Here is a 17961-nt window from a genome sequence, read left to right on the forward strand (position 1 = left end):
TTTAGTAACTATCTCTAAGGCGGAATGTATTCTGTTTGCTTTGTTACAAAGCAACATATTATTCTGGTTACATAAATATTTATTATAAATATTACACTAGCTACGATTTATTTTCCTGTAGCACTTGTTCAATATTGTTATTTTAATTAAGTAATCAAAGATGTATCACGAACATATTCGTGATATGTTCACAAGAAACGTTTACAAAAGTAAAAAAAATCTATTTTTTAAAACCTATGATGAACAAAGTGGAAACATTTCCTAAAAGTAGCAGTTGCAAGTACAATCTGGCTCTGATTCAAGATACTGATTTTTTTCAAATTTCCGCAGAATGGAACTCTCCCCTCTGTAGAGTACCTGAACAAAAACGACAATGTTATAATACGAAAATAAAGTAACAGGTTGCTGGAACATGTGTTCCATTGAAGCATTACAAAGGTTTAAAAAGGTTAGCAGTCTTTACCTGGATGTTTTAATGGGAACGATAGCTTCCATGTTTTACTGGTTTTATGAATGCATGGACAAACCCCTCTATGATGCTCCCTCAATCTGGCGGTGGAAGTGGTCGGAATGGGGCGTTTTATCTCCGACAGAGGTATTGCAAACATAATTCAAAATATATTTATACTGAGCCCAAAATATAAAGCCGAGAGTGTGATTATGTTTCTGATTGTCAGATGATCCACAACAGAGGCTGCAACCCCAATTGCGATGCTCCCGCAATACACAACTGAGTGCTTGCCCAAATTCCTGTGAAACATACTGATGGGGGACACAGCAGTTTAAATGAATGAACGGGTAATCTTACACATTGCTTCCTGAGGGAGCTACTGGTTTATTACATCGGAGCTAATCTTTGATGTGAAACTGCGACTTGTTCCTCCGCAGGTTGATTTTTCTCTTCTCTGATTGCTTCATGACTTGGGCAGCTCCACGATTTCCCGGGGGTTCGGGCCAGTGCGGGGGGAGCTTCGCAGCAAGGTGACCGTCAATCAAATAGGTTTTCGGCGGTTTTGATCCAATCGGATCCAGACACGGTGCGGCCGACTACAATCCCCAGAATGCTGCGGGGCGGCTTCCCGTTAATTGGCCAGTGTGGGATGGGGACGGACCAATGAAACGCGGAGTTCCAGGGAGACTTCCGGTTAGTGAGCCTCCTACTGTTAGCGCAATTTCTCCGCCAGTGCGAGCATCGTGAGCGCGAGCGAGACATGGCACCTGTGTGAGGGGCATCGCGTCCGTTAGCTGACACATAACAGACATACACAACTATATATAATGTCGCTAAATATCGTTTTGTAATTAAATATGTATGTGTATTAGAGAAAGCATTCTTTTTCAATAATTTCATTTTCTTGCCAAGATATTCGTTCTTGAAGGAAAAAAAATAGGGCGACGGCACGCTTTTTTTTTAAAAAGAAAGATAGGATTTTATTTTGAAAACAGGTTAATTATGAAGAAATTTAATTTCCGAAAGGTGTTGGACGGTTTGACAGCCGCGTCTTCCCCGGCTCATTCTGGCGGCGGGCTGGGATCTGGGACAGGCGCCGGTGGCGGTAGCGGTGCTGGCGCTGTCAGCGGAGGCAGTGGCGCTGCCAGCGGCGGCGGCGGCGGTGCCATGGGAGGAGGGAGAGGAGGAGCTGGGGACTCGGAGATACCGGAGACACTCACATCCGAACACTTTCAGATCTGTAAGGTAAACGAACTAAGTATGTTTCACGCAAACTGCAAATGAAATCGAGGGGCGAGCGAAATAAACACATTTGCCTTCTTGTTGATAAACATTGTAATGAGGTGCAAGACCTCAGTGTAACTGTTAGCGGTGTCTGATTTGTTCAGTAATTAAATTAAAACTTTTACATTAACAGTTCTGTCGAGAATTTTCCATCATCCACTCATGCCAAGAGATAATAGTGAGGGATTTAAACGTGTATGTTGCGATTATTGTAATCCAAATACGCTAGTTTGTGTAGGTTAAATGACTCTCACACTGACATAATAATAAATACAGGCATGTCTAATACTGAAATAACCTTGTAAAGATGCACTTGATATCATCGCATCAATGTCTTATTCAAGTGGTTTACTAAAACAATTCATCTATCCTATCCGAAATAACGGAGATTGTAGTGAAGGACAATATAAATCTCAAAATTAACGCAGAGCTAACTAAATAAATGGTTGTAAATTAACTGACGTCTCTTTTAGAATCAGTTGGAAATAAAGACTTCACATAGAATTTGCATGGCGGGTTAAAAAACTGTAGTTAAGAATCTGCAAGATAACTTTACATGTTGGCACTCAGTGAGTCTATCCTGCAAAATAATAAATGGAGGAGGATTGTGTCAAGGATGTGAAGGTGCCAAAATATGCGTTCTCCGATTACAAAGTCTTTTTAAAAATTAGACAATGTCTGCTATGTCAGAATGTTATATATAACATATTAAATTGGTAGCAATTAAAATTGGACGTCCAAGAGCTTACCAAAATCAGTTTAATATTAAACAACATTACCTTTTAGACATATTAGCTTAACTTTAAGATGCCAGAAATAAAGTTTTGAGTTAACACAAAACAGAGAAGACAAGGAGAAAGTGAAAAGATATCGTTTTTCATGGTTTACAACGTATTTTTTCTAGTGTGAAGGGCAATGCTTAAGAGGACCTGGAGAATGACCACTCATGTACTAGCTGGTAATTAAAAGTTTAATATTCTCCAAAATATTGTTTGAAACGATCTGCACAATGAATGACATGGAAATAAAATCCTCTTGGTGAAGAACTTGTCATTTAAAGAGCATCGGTAAGCTCTATAAATGAACTATATAATAGGTAATAGTGTTTGATTAATAAGAGTGATCTTTAGAAATGCATTCAGTACAGCCAATGGCAGTCAGTTAAATAAGTGAAATTATTTTGTATTTAATATTTAATGCAATATGTATCAAATAATTCTATCACAAAGAATTTGAGTGGAAAAAAATCAGCAGAGAGCATATTTTAATGGAAATGCTGGAACTGTTTTGTAATTTTGGACGTGCTTTACACACTCGGAAGAAGCGAATGTTTACATGCAGATTCAAATTTATTATATTCGTTAAAATTGCTGAAATGTTTATAATACAAGGTATGGAAGAAATAAAAAGATGAATAAATAAGAAAGCTATTTCTACCCTATAAGATAATTGTAATTCTTATTAATTTATGAATAGTATTGACATAATGTATAATACAATGTTTACAAATTATAATGCGATCTATTCTAATTAAACCATCTTCATTATAATTATCTCAATTCAGAAAAATATACTTAAAAGACCTTGGCGGGATTTGGTACATGAACAAAATCAATTTTTCGAAAGAAGATTGTATTATGCAGTGATTGACATGTAGTTTAAAACAAGTATCCTCCTACTGATGTTTAAACACAAAGGAAAAGAGCCATGATCTCTGAGTATTGCAAATTAACTGTGGATTCAACAAAATAGGAAACTTTTGGTGTGGTACAGGAAACTGGGCTGCAGAAGTTTGCATGTCTGTAACATTTTAATATCTATCATTTTAAGAAGGCATTTGTGATAGGATATCAATCATGTTTTATTAAATGAATACATAAACAGGGCTGTAATATTTAAGTAGTGTACCAGTTAAATCCATGTTTCTGTCATAACATCTGCATGAATAATTGGCTGTAATTTAAAAAAAAGATTATATTTTGTAAAGGTATTGAATACACCAATTTGTATTTCTATAACAGTCCTTAGATGGAAGAAGATATCTGAAAACATTATTTGGTAGTGGACATATGATAGACAATGATTCATGTCAAGAAGGGGTAAAAAAAAATAAGTGGAGTGAGGTTGGGCCAAAGTAGGGTGAAGAATGGCAGAATGCAAAAGTGCAGAATTGTTATTGATTTTTTTTAAATCACTAATTACCATTTTATGCCACTAGTCCCTTTGACTGTTTCACAATCCATTGACATGGCGACTCAATATCTCGAATGTAAAATTGGTGCATTTGTAGTAATAGTTCAGCCTGTGAAGCATGTTTTGACTAAGTACAGAATGTGATGAAACTCATCAAAAGATTGTTTGGCACTTGATGAAGTGAGAGCTGCTAATGTACCTTCACTCACTCGTGAACTTGTGGTACTGATGAAGAATTGTTGTAATCCATCATCTCTGTATGTAAAATACCTTTTTCAATCATTTATACTCTTTTGAATTTTAAAAACGCTGTTGACATTTTCAAAATTACCTAATTCCTGTTGTGTATAATATTTTTAAAAATAATAACTGAAGTGTATTGGATTATGGAAAGAGACTTATTGATTTTTATTGAGTTATTCAAAAGTAACTCATGGAGCATTGCAGATATGAGAAAATGTGTGATCTGTTTAAAATCAATCATTACGTATCATATCAAACTCTCTAGTTTTGTATTATTCAGAAGCCAATAATTAGTTCATTCATTGCTTCTTTAAATTTTCCAAAACCACTTTGCTCACTTGGATATAACGTATGCACATACCTACTGTGTAAGCAACCTGAGACTGTAGTTTTGAATAAAAATATGTGTGAACATTAGTGTAATATTTGTCCAGATATAACATATTTTTATTTACAGAAATTAAAAGGGAAACTGCAGAGAAGAGAGGGATTGTAGGCTGTCACATCAAAAATGGCAAATAGGTAAAAGGTGTTGACGGTCCGTTAGTTTATGCAAATTAGTTGATTAACAGAACCTTATGCATCTATGTATGTCTTTATGTTCCACTGAAATGGGGCATTCAATGTGTTTACCTTGGATTTGCAAAGTTCTAGTGAGAGATAACCTACATGAGACACAGATGACCATTTTTATTAAAATACAGACTTATCAAATTTTTTTAAAAAATGATCCATGGATTTAAGATTTTAAGCCGCTTAAATCTATAAACATGCAAGAGGAAAATTGTAGTTTCATTTTATTAACCACTCCAGTAAATGCTGAAATATACTTCATAGAATAAGACTTGAATAGATATGTACCATGGCTTTTCACATAAATTCAATGAAATTAAAATGTTGATTTAACCCTTGAAGCTGGTAGTTTTCATTTGCTGTTATGAATATCTTCTTGTTTATTCATTGGTATAACTTGCAATGCATTATTTGGAACTTAATCTGCTTAGGGGAAGCAGCAATCGTAGAATACTCAAAAAAAGTAATATTTTAGTCATAAATGTCATTGGCATTTGTATCAACATTATAAAATATTATCTTACTCTCTAAAGTGCTGTTTATGGATTCATAATTTAAGATTTCTTCTATTTGCACATGTGCCCTGCAGATATGATCAACATGCCAGTGTTTGGAAGAAATTCTCAGATATGGAAATCTCACTAGGAGTGAACTTTTATCATTGCCACTTTGCTTCAGCAGTTAATTGAATAAGAGGCGTAATTGTCACTTAAGACATCTGAATATTTCTGTTCCCATAATAACTTAATTCAAGCATCTAAATAAAATTTGTTGATGGTGTGAAGGTGAAAACCACATGTTGCTGAAGTTAAAATATGCTTCTAATATTTACTATGTTGTTTTTGTAAAGATAAATGGGGCATTTGCTTTTTTACCTTGGATTTGCAAAGTTCTAGGGAGAAATAGAATCTTGTTCCACCATCTCGTCTGTCATTTAAAATCCTCATATTTAGTTGCTGACCCAAGTATTGTTGTTGACACTTAGATATCTTAACTGCTTAAACAGCCTTTGCAATAAGTGACTTCTCATTCTTGTTGATTTTGACCTGGATTGCTATCCATCATAATTTCTGTCCTAAGTCACTGCTCTCCTAGCCTCCCTGTCTCTCTTACCTTTATAAACCCTTTGCCCATGCTTACAGCCAATGTCTTAATCTTGCTACCTCACCTGACATTCCTGTTCCCATTCTGTTAATCATAGGTAAGATAATTTTTGGTCATTTTATATTGCTTTCCATTTACATCCTTCTTTCCCTTCCAACACTATTTTTTCTTGTGCATCCCCTGGATAAAGCATTCACACTCACTTCTAACTACACTTCAAAATCCCAACTGCCTATCCTTTCATCCTCTATTTACAATACTTCTGCACGTACCAGACTGTTTAATTACACCCTCAATTTCACTTTTGATGTTTTTGCCTTCATTAAAACAATTTTTTAAAAATTAAAAGTGTGAGGTGGACCATTTTGGGAACACTAACAAGCCAAGAGAGTACACATTGAATGATAAGACGGTGGGAAATACAACTGATGAGAGGGACTTTATATGCATATCGATAGATCATTGAAGGCAGTAAGACAGATAAAGTAGTTTCAAAGGCATATGAGGTATTTGCCTTTATTAGTCAGGGCACTGAATTAAAGAACAACGAGGTTATGATTGAACCATATGTAATGTTAGTTAGGCAACAGCTAGAGTACTGTGTGCAGTTCTGGTTGCAATTCTTCTATAGCAAGATATTATTACACTGGAGAAGATGCACTAGGATATGACCCGGGCTGGAAAGATTCAGCTATGAAGAGTGACTAGATAGCTAGGATTGTTTCTCTTAGAGCAGAAAAGGTTGGGGAGGGGATCTGATTCAGGTATACAAAATTTAGACAGTGTGGATATGGAGAAATGTTTCCATAAACAGGGGACAGAGTTTTAAGGTAAGGAGCAGGAGGTTTAGAGGAGATCTAAGGAAAAGGTTTTAGACTAGAGGTTGTCTGATCTGCAGTTCACCATTTAAAAGGGTGGTAAAGGCAGGAACCCACAAGACAAATAAGACATATTTAGATGAACACTTGAAAAGCCATAGCAGTGAAGGATATCTGCAAAGTGTTGGAAAATGGGCTTAGGACATATGGATGTTTGATGACCAGTGCAAGAAGTATGGATCAGAATACCTCTTTCCATGCTGTTTTTAAAAACCCTCTATGGCACTGTATTGAACGACCTGCACAACTAACGCATAGGTCTTTGCTATTTTAACAACTTACTGGGCAGAATCTCCGTTCTAGATGTTTCCCTGAATAAAAAATATTAAAGGATTGAGAGAAACAGTGGTGAGGTAAAACTGAATAGTTACATTGTGCAGACAGAAACTTATGTTGTCAGGAGAGGCATGAGAAGTAGGAGGGAACCAAGATTAGGTCCTTGGAAAGAAAGCAGGTAAAAGTACGGGAGCAGAAAGGGAAGCCTTTGAAAGTGCTTCTGTGTCTGTAATGGAATAGTTCAGCATTGAACCAAGTGAGTATAAATCCCAACTAGTTGTGTAAAGGTTGAAAATCTTTGGAGGAGTACAATGTGTGCAACTGTCTCAATGGCTGTAACCAAGCTAAGAACAGTTGTGTATAATTGTCACAGTCACATGGGATGCAGTTTGAATTTTGTATGAACTGATCTATGGTCGGGGACGGGATGGTGTAAATCCAGGTTTAGAAAAGCCTCAGCTGCTGCCTTAGTTTATGTAATTGCGAGGTTCTTGTTTTTAATGTAGATGAGGGTACAGACTGCAGAAAGGATGAGCAAACTGTCCAAAGCACCCTTCTGTAGTGCACCATTCAAGTGAGAAGAGAGAAGACTGATGGGGATAGCATAGTTAGGGAAATAGATACTGTTCCCTGCAGCAAAGACAGAGTACCGAAAGCTGTGTTGCTGACCAAGTGTCAAGGTTAAGGACATCTCTTCTGGGTTGTCGAGGAACTTTGAATGGAAAGGGAAGGATCCAGTTGTCGTGGTCTGTGTTAGTAGCATTTACATAGGACGAGGAAAGCTTCAGCTAAGGGATTATGGGCAGCTGAAGGCTAAATAAAAAAGCTGAACCACAAAGGTGGTAATCTCCTGATTGCTATCTGAACCACATGCAAATTGGTGTACAGTGATTTGAGGTGAGAGAGGTAAATCCACAGAAATGGATTCCAATTGATGGAGTATTGGCACAATACTGGGGAAAGAGGGCTGATCCATTGGGATAGGCTACATTTACTCAGTATGTAGACAGGCCGATGAGGGGAGAGGCCATTTTGGATTTGGTACTTGGCAATGAGCTATGACAGGTGTCATATCTTGTGGTGGGAGAACACTTTGGTGACAGTGACCACAACTGCCTCACATTTACCATAGCCTTGGAGAGGGAAAGGAGCAGTTACCAAGGGAAGATATTTAATTGGGGAAAAGGAAACTGACGCTATCAGACAGGAGTTGGGAAGTACAGATTGGGAGGAATTGTTCCACAGAAAGGGCACAAGAGACACGTGAAGACTGTTTAAGGAGCAGCTGTTGTGAGTGATGCACAAATTTGTTCCTCTGAGGCAGGCAAGAAGGGGTAAGATTAAGAAACCTTGGACGATGAGAACAGAGGAGCTTCTCATCAAAAGGAAGAAGGCAGCTTATGTAAAGTGGAGGAAGCAAGGATTTAGCACAGCCTTAGAGGATTACAGGTTTGCTAGAAAGGAGCTCAGAAATGAAATAAGGAGAGCCAGGAAGGGACATGAAAAAGGCTTGGCAGGAAGGATTAGGGAGTTTTACTCATACGTGAGGAATAAGAGAATGATCAGGGAGAAGATAGGGCCAGTCAGGTATAGCGTAGGAAACTTGTGAGTGGAGTCTAAGAGAGGGGAAGCCCTAAATGCTTCAGTTTTCACTCAGGAAAGAGACCTTGTTGTGAATGACAACTTTGAGGAGCTGGGAAACGGGCTTGAACAGATCAAGATTGATGAAGTTAATGTGCTGGAAATTTTGGTAAACATTAAGATTGATAAGTCCCCAGGGCCAGACCAGGTTTATCCTAGTTTGCTCGGGGAAGTGAGAAAGGAGGTTGCTAAGCCACTGGTGAAGATCTTTGCTTCCTCACTCTTCACGGGAGTCATACCAGAGGATTGGAGGGAGGCAAATGTTGTTCCACTTTTTAAGGAGGGGAATAGGGAAATACCTGGAAATTACAGACCAGTCAGTCTAAAGTCTGTGGTCAGCAAGGTTTTGGAAAGAACTTAAGCGATAGGATTTATGACTATTTGGAAAAGCATAGAGTGATTAAAGTCAGTCAGCATGGCTTTGTGAGAGGCAGGTCATGCCTCACATATCTTCGAGTTCTTTGAGGAGGTGGTGCATATGAATTTCAGCAAGGCATTTGATAGGATTCCCCATGGTAGGCTTATTTATAAAGTCAGGAGGTATGGGATACAGGGAGATTTGGCTTCTGGATTCAGAATTGGTTGGCTGACAAGGCAGAGAATGGCTGTAGATGGAAAGTATTCTGCCTGGAGGTCATTGGTGAGTGGTGTCCTGCAGGGCTCTGTTCTTGAGCCTTTGCTCTTTATAGTTTTTATAAATGACTTGGATGAGGAGGTTGAGAGGTGAGTTAGTAAATTTGCCGATGATTCAAAGGTTGGAGGTGCTGTTGATAACATCAAGGGCTATTGCAGGCTGCAGCGCTACGTAGACACGATGCAGAGCTGGGCTGAGAAATGGCAGATGGAGTTCAATCTGGATAAATGCGAAGTGATGCATTTTGGAAGGTTGAACTTGAATGCTGAATATAGGATTAAAGACAGAATTCTTGGCAGTGTGGAGGAACAGTGGGATCTTGGTGGAAAGATGTTGTGACACTTGAAAGGGTTCAGAAAAGATTTACAAGGATGTTGCCAGGGTTGGAGGATTTGAGCTATAGGAAGAGGCTGAACAGGCTGGGGCTGTTTTCCCTGGAGCGTCGGAGGCTGAGGGGTGACCTTATAGAGGTTAACAAAATTATGAGGGGCATGGATAGGATAGATAGACAAAGTCTTTTCCCTGGGGTCGGGGAGTCCAGAACTAGAGGGCATAGGTTTAGGGTGAGAGGGGAAAGATATAAAAGAGACGAAAGGGACAACTTTTTCATGCAGAGGGTGGTACGTGTATGGAATGAGCTGCCAGAGGATATAGTGGAGGCTGGTACAATTGCAAGATTTAAGAGGCATTTGGATGGGTATATGAATAGGAAGGGTTTGGAAGGATATGGGCTGGGTGCTGTCAGGTGGGAGTAGATTGGGTTGGGATATCTGATCGGCATGGAAGGGTTGGACCGAAGGGTCTGTTTCTATGCTGTACATCTCTATGACTCGAAGTGCATAGATCCATCAAAGTTGCCACCCAAGTGGATAGGGTTGTTTAGAAAGCATATGGTGTTTTGGCTTTCATTAACAGGGGAATAGAGTTTAAGAGCCACGAGGTTTTGCTGCAGCTCTACAAGACCCTGGTGAGACCACACTTGGAATGTTGTGTCCAGTTCTGGTTGCCCTATTATAGGAAAGATACAGAGGCTTTGGAGAGGGTGCAAAGAAGGTTTACCAGGATGTTGCCTGGACTGGAGGGCTAGTCTTATGAAGAAGTTGACTAAGGTCGGACTTTTCTCTCTGGAGACAAGGAGAAAGAGAGGTGACCTGATCAAGGTATACAAGGTAACGAGAGGAATGGATAGAGTCAATAGCCAGAGACTTTTCCCGAGGGCAGGATTAACTGGCATGAGAGGTCATAGTTTTAAGATAGTAGGAGAAAGGTATAGAGGAGATGTCAGAGGTAGGTTCTTTATGCAGAGTTGTGAATGCATGGAATGCGCTGCCAGCTGCGGTGGTGGAAGCAGGGACATTTAAGCAACTGCTGGACATGCACATGGAGAGCAGTGAATTGAGGGGTGCATAGGTTAGGTTATTTTTATTTTAGATTAGGAATAATCCTTGGCACAACATCATGGGCCGAAGGGCCTGTTCTGTGCAGTACATTTCTACGTTCAATGTTATGTGTTCTATTTGAATCATCCTGGGACAAATGCCCTTGTGGATCTTATAACTAGAGTTATAGGTAGAACTTTAATTAATGGATCATGTATATCCAATTGAAGACATGCTTTTTAAAAAAAAAATTAGGAAAGACACAAAATATAAGAGTGCAGCAGAAATTAGAACCAGAATAAGCAATAATGGTAAAAAGTCAAAGCTAAAGGTTGTTAATTTGCCTGCATGCAGCATTTTGTAACAAGATCGATGACAACACAAATAAAAGTAAATGGAAGTGACTTCAAAGTTTTACAGGGTGACTAGGGCTGGGAACTGAATATTCAATTTGACATTCCAGAAGAGCAGATGTAAAGGAAATGGCGTGTGGTAGCGTTGTCAATATAAAGGAAAACATCAGTGCAGCGGTGAGGAATGCGCTGCAAAATCTAGTGCTTCCAAATAAATCTGTTGGACTATAACCTGGTGTTGTGATTTTTAACTTTGTACATCCCAGTCCAACACCGGCATCTCCAAATCGTGGTGAGTAATGATATAAATGTAGTAGATTGTGATAAGGAAACCGTTTGCGTGTAAATAAAGAATTGCAAAGGAAAGACGTCAAAGGTAGGATTTGGTAGGACAAAGTATAAATCAGACTATAATGAAGGCTTGTAAGAAGGTCGCTACAATTATCATGGGTGATTGTAAACTATATATTGACTGACAAATCAGACGGCCAAGAGTAACATGGAAGATGGATTTAAGGATTACATCTCCACTATTCAGCCCATGTGACCACTCTGTCCAAAACATCCTGTAGGCTAAGGCTTTCCTCTTCGATATTTAACTGTGAACCTACTGATCATACATTCCTGTATGGATCATTAATAGGTACTCTAAATCACTTTATATTAGAATACTGCTGGCCTGACATGGTGCAATGCAAGCAAACTTTACACTGTCTGCACCAAGCCACAAAACAACATTCCCCACCCACTGACTTCATTTCTGGTCCTGGGAAGCATTGGGGTGGAACCAGACTGTTTGCAACCTCTGTTATATTCTACCCTGAGATAAAATCTTGACCGTATATTCACATTATCACTCAGATAGGGTATTTCCAACTATGCGATAGCATGTCTCCATCCATTTTGTTGAATGACTCAAAAGGCCAATTGCCAACTCCCTTTCTAATGTTCCACCATCTGTAGCTTATATGGTGCTGCTTCTACTATTTCTAGTATTGGGGCGGCACGGTGGCCAGTGGTTAGACTGCTGCCTCACAGCGCCAAGGACCCGAGTTTGATTCGCACCTCAGGTGACTGTGCAAACTCCACACATTCTCCCCGTGTCTGCTGGGTTTCCTCTGGGTGCTCCGGTTTCCTCCCACAATCCAAAGATGTGCAAGTCAAGTGAATTGGCCATGCTAAATTGCCCATAGTGTTAGCTTTGTTAGTCAGGGGTAAATATAGGGTAGGGGGATGGGTGGGATTGGTTACTCTTCGGAGTGTCAGCGTGGACTTGTTGGACCGAAGGGCCTGTTCCATACTGTCGATAATCTAATCTCTTTCCACACTGTAGAGCTTCTATGTTTCCATTTACTATTGCATTATACTTCTGGGGCTGAAGTTTCCCAGTCCCTGAATAAAATAGGAAACGGAGAGTCAATTAGGAATATATGGAAAAATGAAATTCTTGAATTTGAGAAGCACCTCATTGTTTAAACTTTGGAAGTAAACAATGAGACGAATTTTCCTAGTGCCAAATCTGTTACCTGTGTCCAAGTCTATGTCACCCATCACCCCGTGCCCATTGACTTATATTTCGCTTTGTAAACTTTAATAATTCACATTTCTGTTTTCAAACTCCTGCATGACTGCATCCCTCGCTCTAAATTCTTTCAGCCCTACTGCCTCCTTAATATGTGCATTCCTCAGTACTGATCTTTCTGAATCTCTGATTTTAATTGGCCCACTATTGCTGGGCTGACTTCAGCTCAAGAACCCTAAGATCAGGAATTTCCATCCTCAACCTTTTCACCTCTACTTTGCATTCTTCCTTTAAAATGCTGCTTGAAATCGGACTGTGTCAAATTTTGTTTGAGCATTCTATGAAGTGTTTTGCAACATTTTATTAAAAGAATGTTTAAGTGACATTTGGATAAGTACATGAATAGGAAAGATTTGGAGGGATATGGGCCAATGCAGGCAGGTGGAACTAATTTAGTTTGGGAACATGGTTGGCATAGACTCGTTGGACTGAAGGGTCTGTTTCCATGGAGTATAACTCTATGACTCTATGAAAGACGCTATATAAATACATGTGTATTTACTTAAGAGATTTGGCATTAATTCCTTAGCATGCTGTGAAATTCCTATGATGCTGTTGAAGTAATGCTCTATTTTGCATGTCAGCGAATATTATTAATTAACTTGTAAAATCAATCATTTAACATGGTACTGTTAGGAAGAATCTCAATTATTTTTGTTTTGTGAAATAAATTGTATAGCATTGGGCTGTGGATTAATGTGGAGTTAACAAAAGAAACCATGGAGAGTAGTGGAGTAGAGTATACAATTCAAGAAGGTGGTGTGTTGAATACAGCTCCTTCCTACAAATGAAGGGAAATTCAGAGAAGCAATAAGTTAGGCTGATCTTTGTGCTCAGAAAGCTGGCTGCAGGTGTCATATATGACTCAGGAACTTGGCCAAATATCCAACCTGTTGACTGCAGGCATTAAATGCTACAGACAATTAAGAGAGTAAAAACAAAGAGTGAAGCACCTTGATTGAAGTAATTATAATAGATTGATCTTATACTTTTATGTACTTGTTTTACAAAGTTATAATGAGCTGCTCTTGTTTCTGATCTAAAATGTTATCTAAAATGTTATCTAAAATTACTGTGTAGGGTAATAACGATACAGCATGATATGAATGTACAATATTTTTGTTGCATTACAAGTTACTTCAAATGTAACCGTCTGGCTGTGAAATGTTTTGGGATGTCCTGAGGTAATGAAAAATTACAAAAAGGTTTCTTTCCCTTCTTCAGAGCAAATTAGAATTTAAATATAAACACTACACCAAGTGAAACCATTTTATTTTAATTACAGTCATAGAGTTATACAGCATGGAAACAGACCCTTCAGTCCAACTCTTCCTTGTAATTATTCTCACCTCCACCACTTTTTCTGGCAGCTTGTTCTATATATGCAGCACCCTCGGTGTGAAAAAGACACCCTTCAAGTCCCTTTTTAAGTATTTCCTCTCTCATCTTAAACATATACTCCCTAGTTTTGGACTCCCCTCCCCTAAGTAAAAGACCTTGGCTATTCACCCTATCCATGCCTGTCATGATAAACCTCTCTAACGTCACCCCGCGGCCGCCTCCAGGAAAAAATCCCGAGCCTATTCAGCCTCTCCCGACAGCACAAACCCTCCAATCCCAGTAACATCCTTGTAAATCTTTTCTGAACCCTTTCAAGTTTCACAACACCTTTCCTTTAGCAGAGATAGATGAAATTGAATGTAGTATTCTAAAAGTGGTTTCACCGTTATCCTGTATAGCCACATGATATCCCAACTCTTATTACTCAATGATTATTTACCACTCTGTCTACCTGCAACTCCACCTCCAAGTACTGTGCACCTGCATAGGTCTCTTTATTCAGCAACATCCCCAGGACCCTACCATTGACTATATAAGTCCTGTCCTATTTTACTTTACAAAATGCAACACCTCATATTTATTTAAACTCTATCTGCCACTCCTTGGCCTGTTGACCTAACAGAACAAGGCTCTGTTGCACTCTGAGATAATCTTCTTGCTGTCCGCTGCACACCAATTTTGGGGTCATCTGCAAACTTACTAGCCATACCTCATATATTTACATCCAACCTGGATTCCATGTGATCTAATCTTGCTGACCAGTCTATCATGCAGAACCTTGTTGAATGCCTTGCTGAAATTATTAAGTGCTTGAGTTACTGATATCCATTTAAAAACATTTTTTCAAAATTAGTCATAGTGTAAGATCTGCAAAATATGTAGTTCTTTTCCTTAATATTTTCTAAAAAGAACAAAAATTCTCATCTGACTTTGTGTATGAACAAATCATTTTAACTCAATTCTAATGTTTAACCACAATTTTGTGAAAATATTGCTTATTAGTGGTAGATGTCAAGAATAGAACACACATCTGTGCTTTGCTGTGTTTCATTCTGAGTTTGATAGATTAGCTAGAAAAGAGAATTGCAGCTTTATGAGCAGTTCTAGAATTCTGATAGAAGGTCACAGCCCTAAAGTTTAGCTATTTCTCTCTTCCCAGATACTACTAGGCCTGCTGAGTATTACCAAGCACTTTCTGCTCTTAATATTGATCTATGATTCCTGCATTGCTTTTAGAAAATATGTTTTATTTGAACTGAACCATCATGTTGAAAATAAAATCAAAATCAATCATAAATACAATTTGAAAACTAGCAAAAAAAAAAGGCTAGGCAGAAAATGCTCTTGCACAGTTTGCTATCTGTTTCATATTGTTGGCTGATTTAATTAACACTTTCTAAGTTATAAAAGGTGATTCAGAACAACAGTACAGAGTCTTGTTGTTTTAATATTTGATTAAAGAGTGCTTTAAATGCAATTTGGTAAGTTATGAAACTAAAACATAAATTTAAACAAACTTTGGTGACAGGTGTCCAAGTGACGGATGCTAGGTTTAGGAAAGCTAATGAGCTTATCCATTTTTAGCTTTCATTGTAAGAATTTTAACATGTTTGCAACAGCTATATCTTAAGTACATTTCAGTGGCATCTTTATCATAGATAGAACTGGGGAGAAATCTGTGAGGTATTCAATGTCACAGTGCAAGAGGTAGTTTAAAAAATGTTTTTAAAGGTAAGAAGATGTATAGAATAGAGGATTTTAGAAATGATTTCAAAATATATAGGTCGAAATTCCACTATGAAACTATTGGGAGTGTGGCTTAGAAGCACATAAAAGCCAGAGTTGCAAGTGTGAAGTTTGTTGTGGGGTGATAAGATTGGAGGAAAATGTAGAAATTTGTATGAGTGGGGTATTGCCAAATCTGTAAATGAAATCATCAATTTTAAAGCTGATTGGCTCACTGTCTCTAGCACATGGAATTAGGCAAAATTAATGGTGGCAAGTGGTACTTTGGATGCAAGATGTACAATCAGGATGCAATAGAATTTAAAAAGATTTAAGTTTGGAAAGATGCTGAGGAAATCTAAATGAGGGTTTCATTAGCAGTGTAATGAAGTTATATGAAGATAGGTGATATTTCGGGGTAGAAGCAGATAGTCTTGGTTATGGATTGATTTAGAATTCAGACAAGAAACTGAGATAATATTTTGTCTGATTGAGCTTAAGCAGGTATCAAGGTGGGGAGGAGGATTGTGGGATCATGTCTTTAATTCAGTGTTTTGGCTGGGACAGTAAAAATATATCTTTGGTCTCCTAATGTTGAAATTAAAAAGCTATGGTTCCCTTTTGACTTGGTGCCAAGCAGATGGTTGGAAAGCACATTGCCAGTTTTGTAATTGAGGGCTGATAGAGATCAGAAATTAGCAATCTTTTGGTGCATACAATAGCACATCTAATTTTCATGTTTTATACAGCAATAACAAAATATAGCTGAGGAATGTGATTAAGTCAAGCATAGAACATTGCTTGTAGCAGAGCTGACCACCTAGGCATAGGGAAAGAAGCTATAGCATAAATGTATGAAGACACTGACATGAAATTCCACAGAGATGGACATCGAGGAAAATGCGGGATTGATGTGAGAAAAGTGGAAAAGGTTGAGAAAGACAGCACTGCAGTTGCAATCATAAGAAATGTAACTGAATACATTGGATTGGATTTTTGGATCCTCTGCCATTGGGATTGAAGATAAGCAAATAGAGATCGATGAGACTTGGTGATCTGCTTACACCTGATTAGAATTTTTCATGAGATATGAAGACATTGGGTAGCTTTCCTGCGCTTGGGCCCATTGAGGTCTCTAAATGCCAGTCAATGACCAATTAAGGACCTTAATCCTCTTACTGCAGGTATTTTACCCATAACAGCAGGAGTCCTCTGCCATGCAGAGGTCTGGCAGTCTTGAAGCTATGTCAAAACATTTTATATTAATCAGTATTATTAGCATGCAAATATATTGTTAGTATGAATTTGATTTTATCTCTGCATTTCAACGTGCCTTCAGGGAATTGACAGTTTTGCATCTACCTAATTAAGTCACGCTGTATGTCATGTTTCTCCCTGTTGTGGGCTCCACAAAATCTCCTTTTCTTCATTTTCTATTAGGTAGTTGATTTAGGTGTGGCAATGATAACCAAGGCAGGTCATTTACCATAGTTATAGTCCAATTTTGGAGCAAGTTGCTTTTGTTAGAAGTATTCTGGTTGAAACTTATAAAGGACCTGATGCTGATGAATGTGCCTCGGAGAAGCCAGGGAATTGTTAAATGCATTTATAAAGGCAGCTGTTATGATTCAGAGTGGGAGTTAGAGAGAATATCTGGAATAATTTTATTCCATCAATAGATAGTTGCAGACACTATGGGCCAAATGACCTCTGCACTGTAACAGTTTTGTGATTGAGTTATGGTGACAGGGTTGAAAATGGATGAAAGTGTGCAGATAATAAGGATGTGATGATGAAGATCTCAGAGGTGACAATTAAGATTAAATTTAAAGTAATGACAATCGCTGTAAATCTGAAAATGTAACCTCATAAATTTTGTGCTAATTTAGATTGACAGTACTGTGACCTAATTGAACACATGGAAATCAATGAGGAACGACTTACAAGACCCTACAGCAATTACATGCAATGGAATTTAATTTGTTACCTGTTAACCTGGGATAAATATGAACATTACTAAAATATCAAAGAAGAAATTGGTTTGTTACGCTTGACCCACACAGTAGTTGCAGTTAAACTACATCATTAGTCGTTTCAATATAGATATCAATATAGTGAACCTCTGAATTTTTTCTAGGATGTATTATCAGGCAACATAAGAAGAGTCTAAACGGTATTCTAGATGTGGTTCAAACAAGGTTTATAAAAATTATGATATTTTTGTTTGCATTTGATCACCTTGGTAATAAATCCAAGTATTGTATTTACTTGTTTTTTTATAATCTTGAGTGTCAGATGGTTGTG

General features: G+C 38.1%; 1 protein-coding gene across 1 annotated transcript in view; it reads left to right on the forward strand.

The window, feature by feature from the left end:
- The first annotated feature begins 1200 nt into the window (after positions 1-1200).
- Positions 1201-17961, forward strand: part of LOC140486319 (syntaxin-binding protein 5-like) — a 549610-nt gene continuing 532849 nt past the window's right edge. The window contains exon 1 of the mRNA XM_072585292.1: positions 1201-1696. Coding sequence (XP_072441393.1) covers positions 1454-1696 — 243 coding nt within the window. The 5' untranslated portion in view covers positions 1201-1453. The remainder of the gene's footprint in view (positions 1697-17961) is intronic.

Source organism: Chiloscyllium punctatum, chromosome 15 (genome assembly GCF_047496795.1).
Source record: "Chiloscyllium punctatum isolate Juve2018m chromosome 15, sChiPun1.3, whole genome shotgun sequence".
Taxonomy (NCBI): Eukaryota; Metazoa; Chordata; class Chondrichthyes; order Orectolobiformes; family Hemiscylliidae; genus Chiloscyllium; species Chiloscyllium punctatum.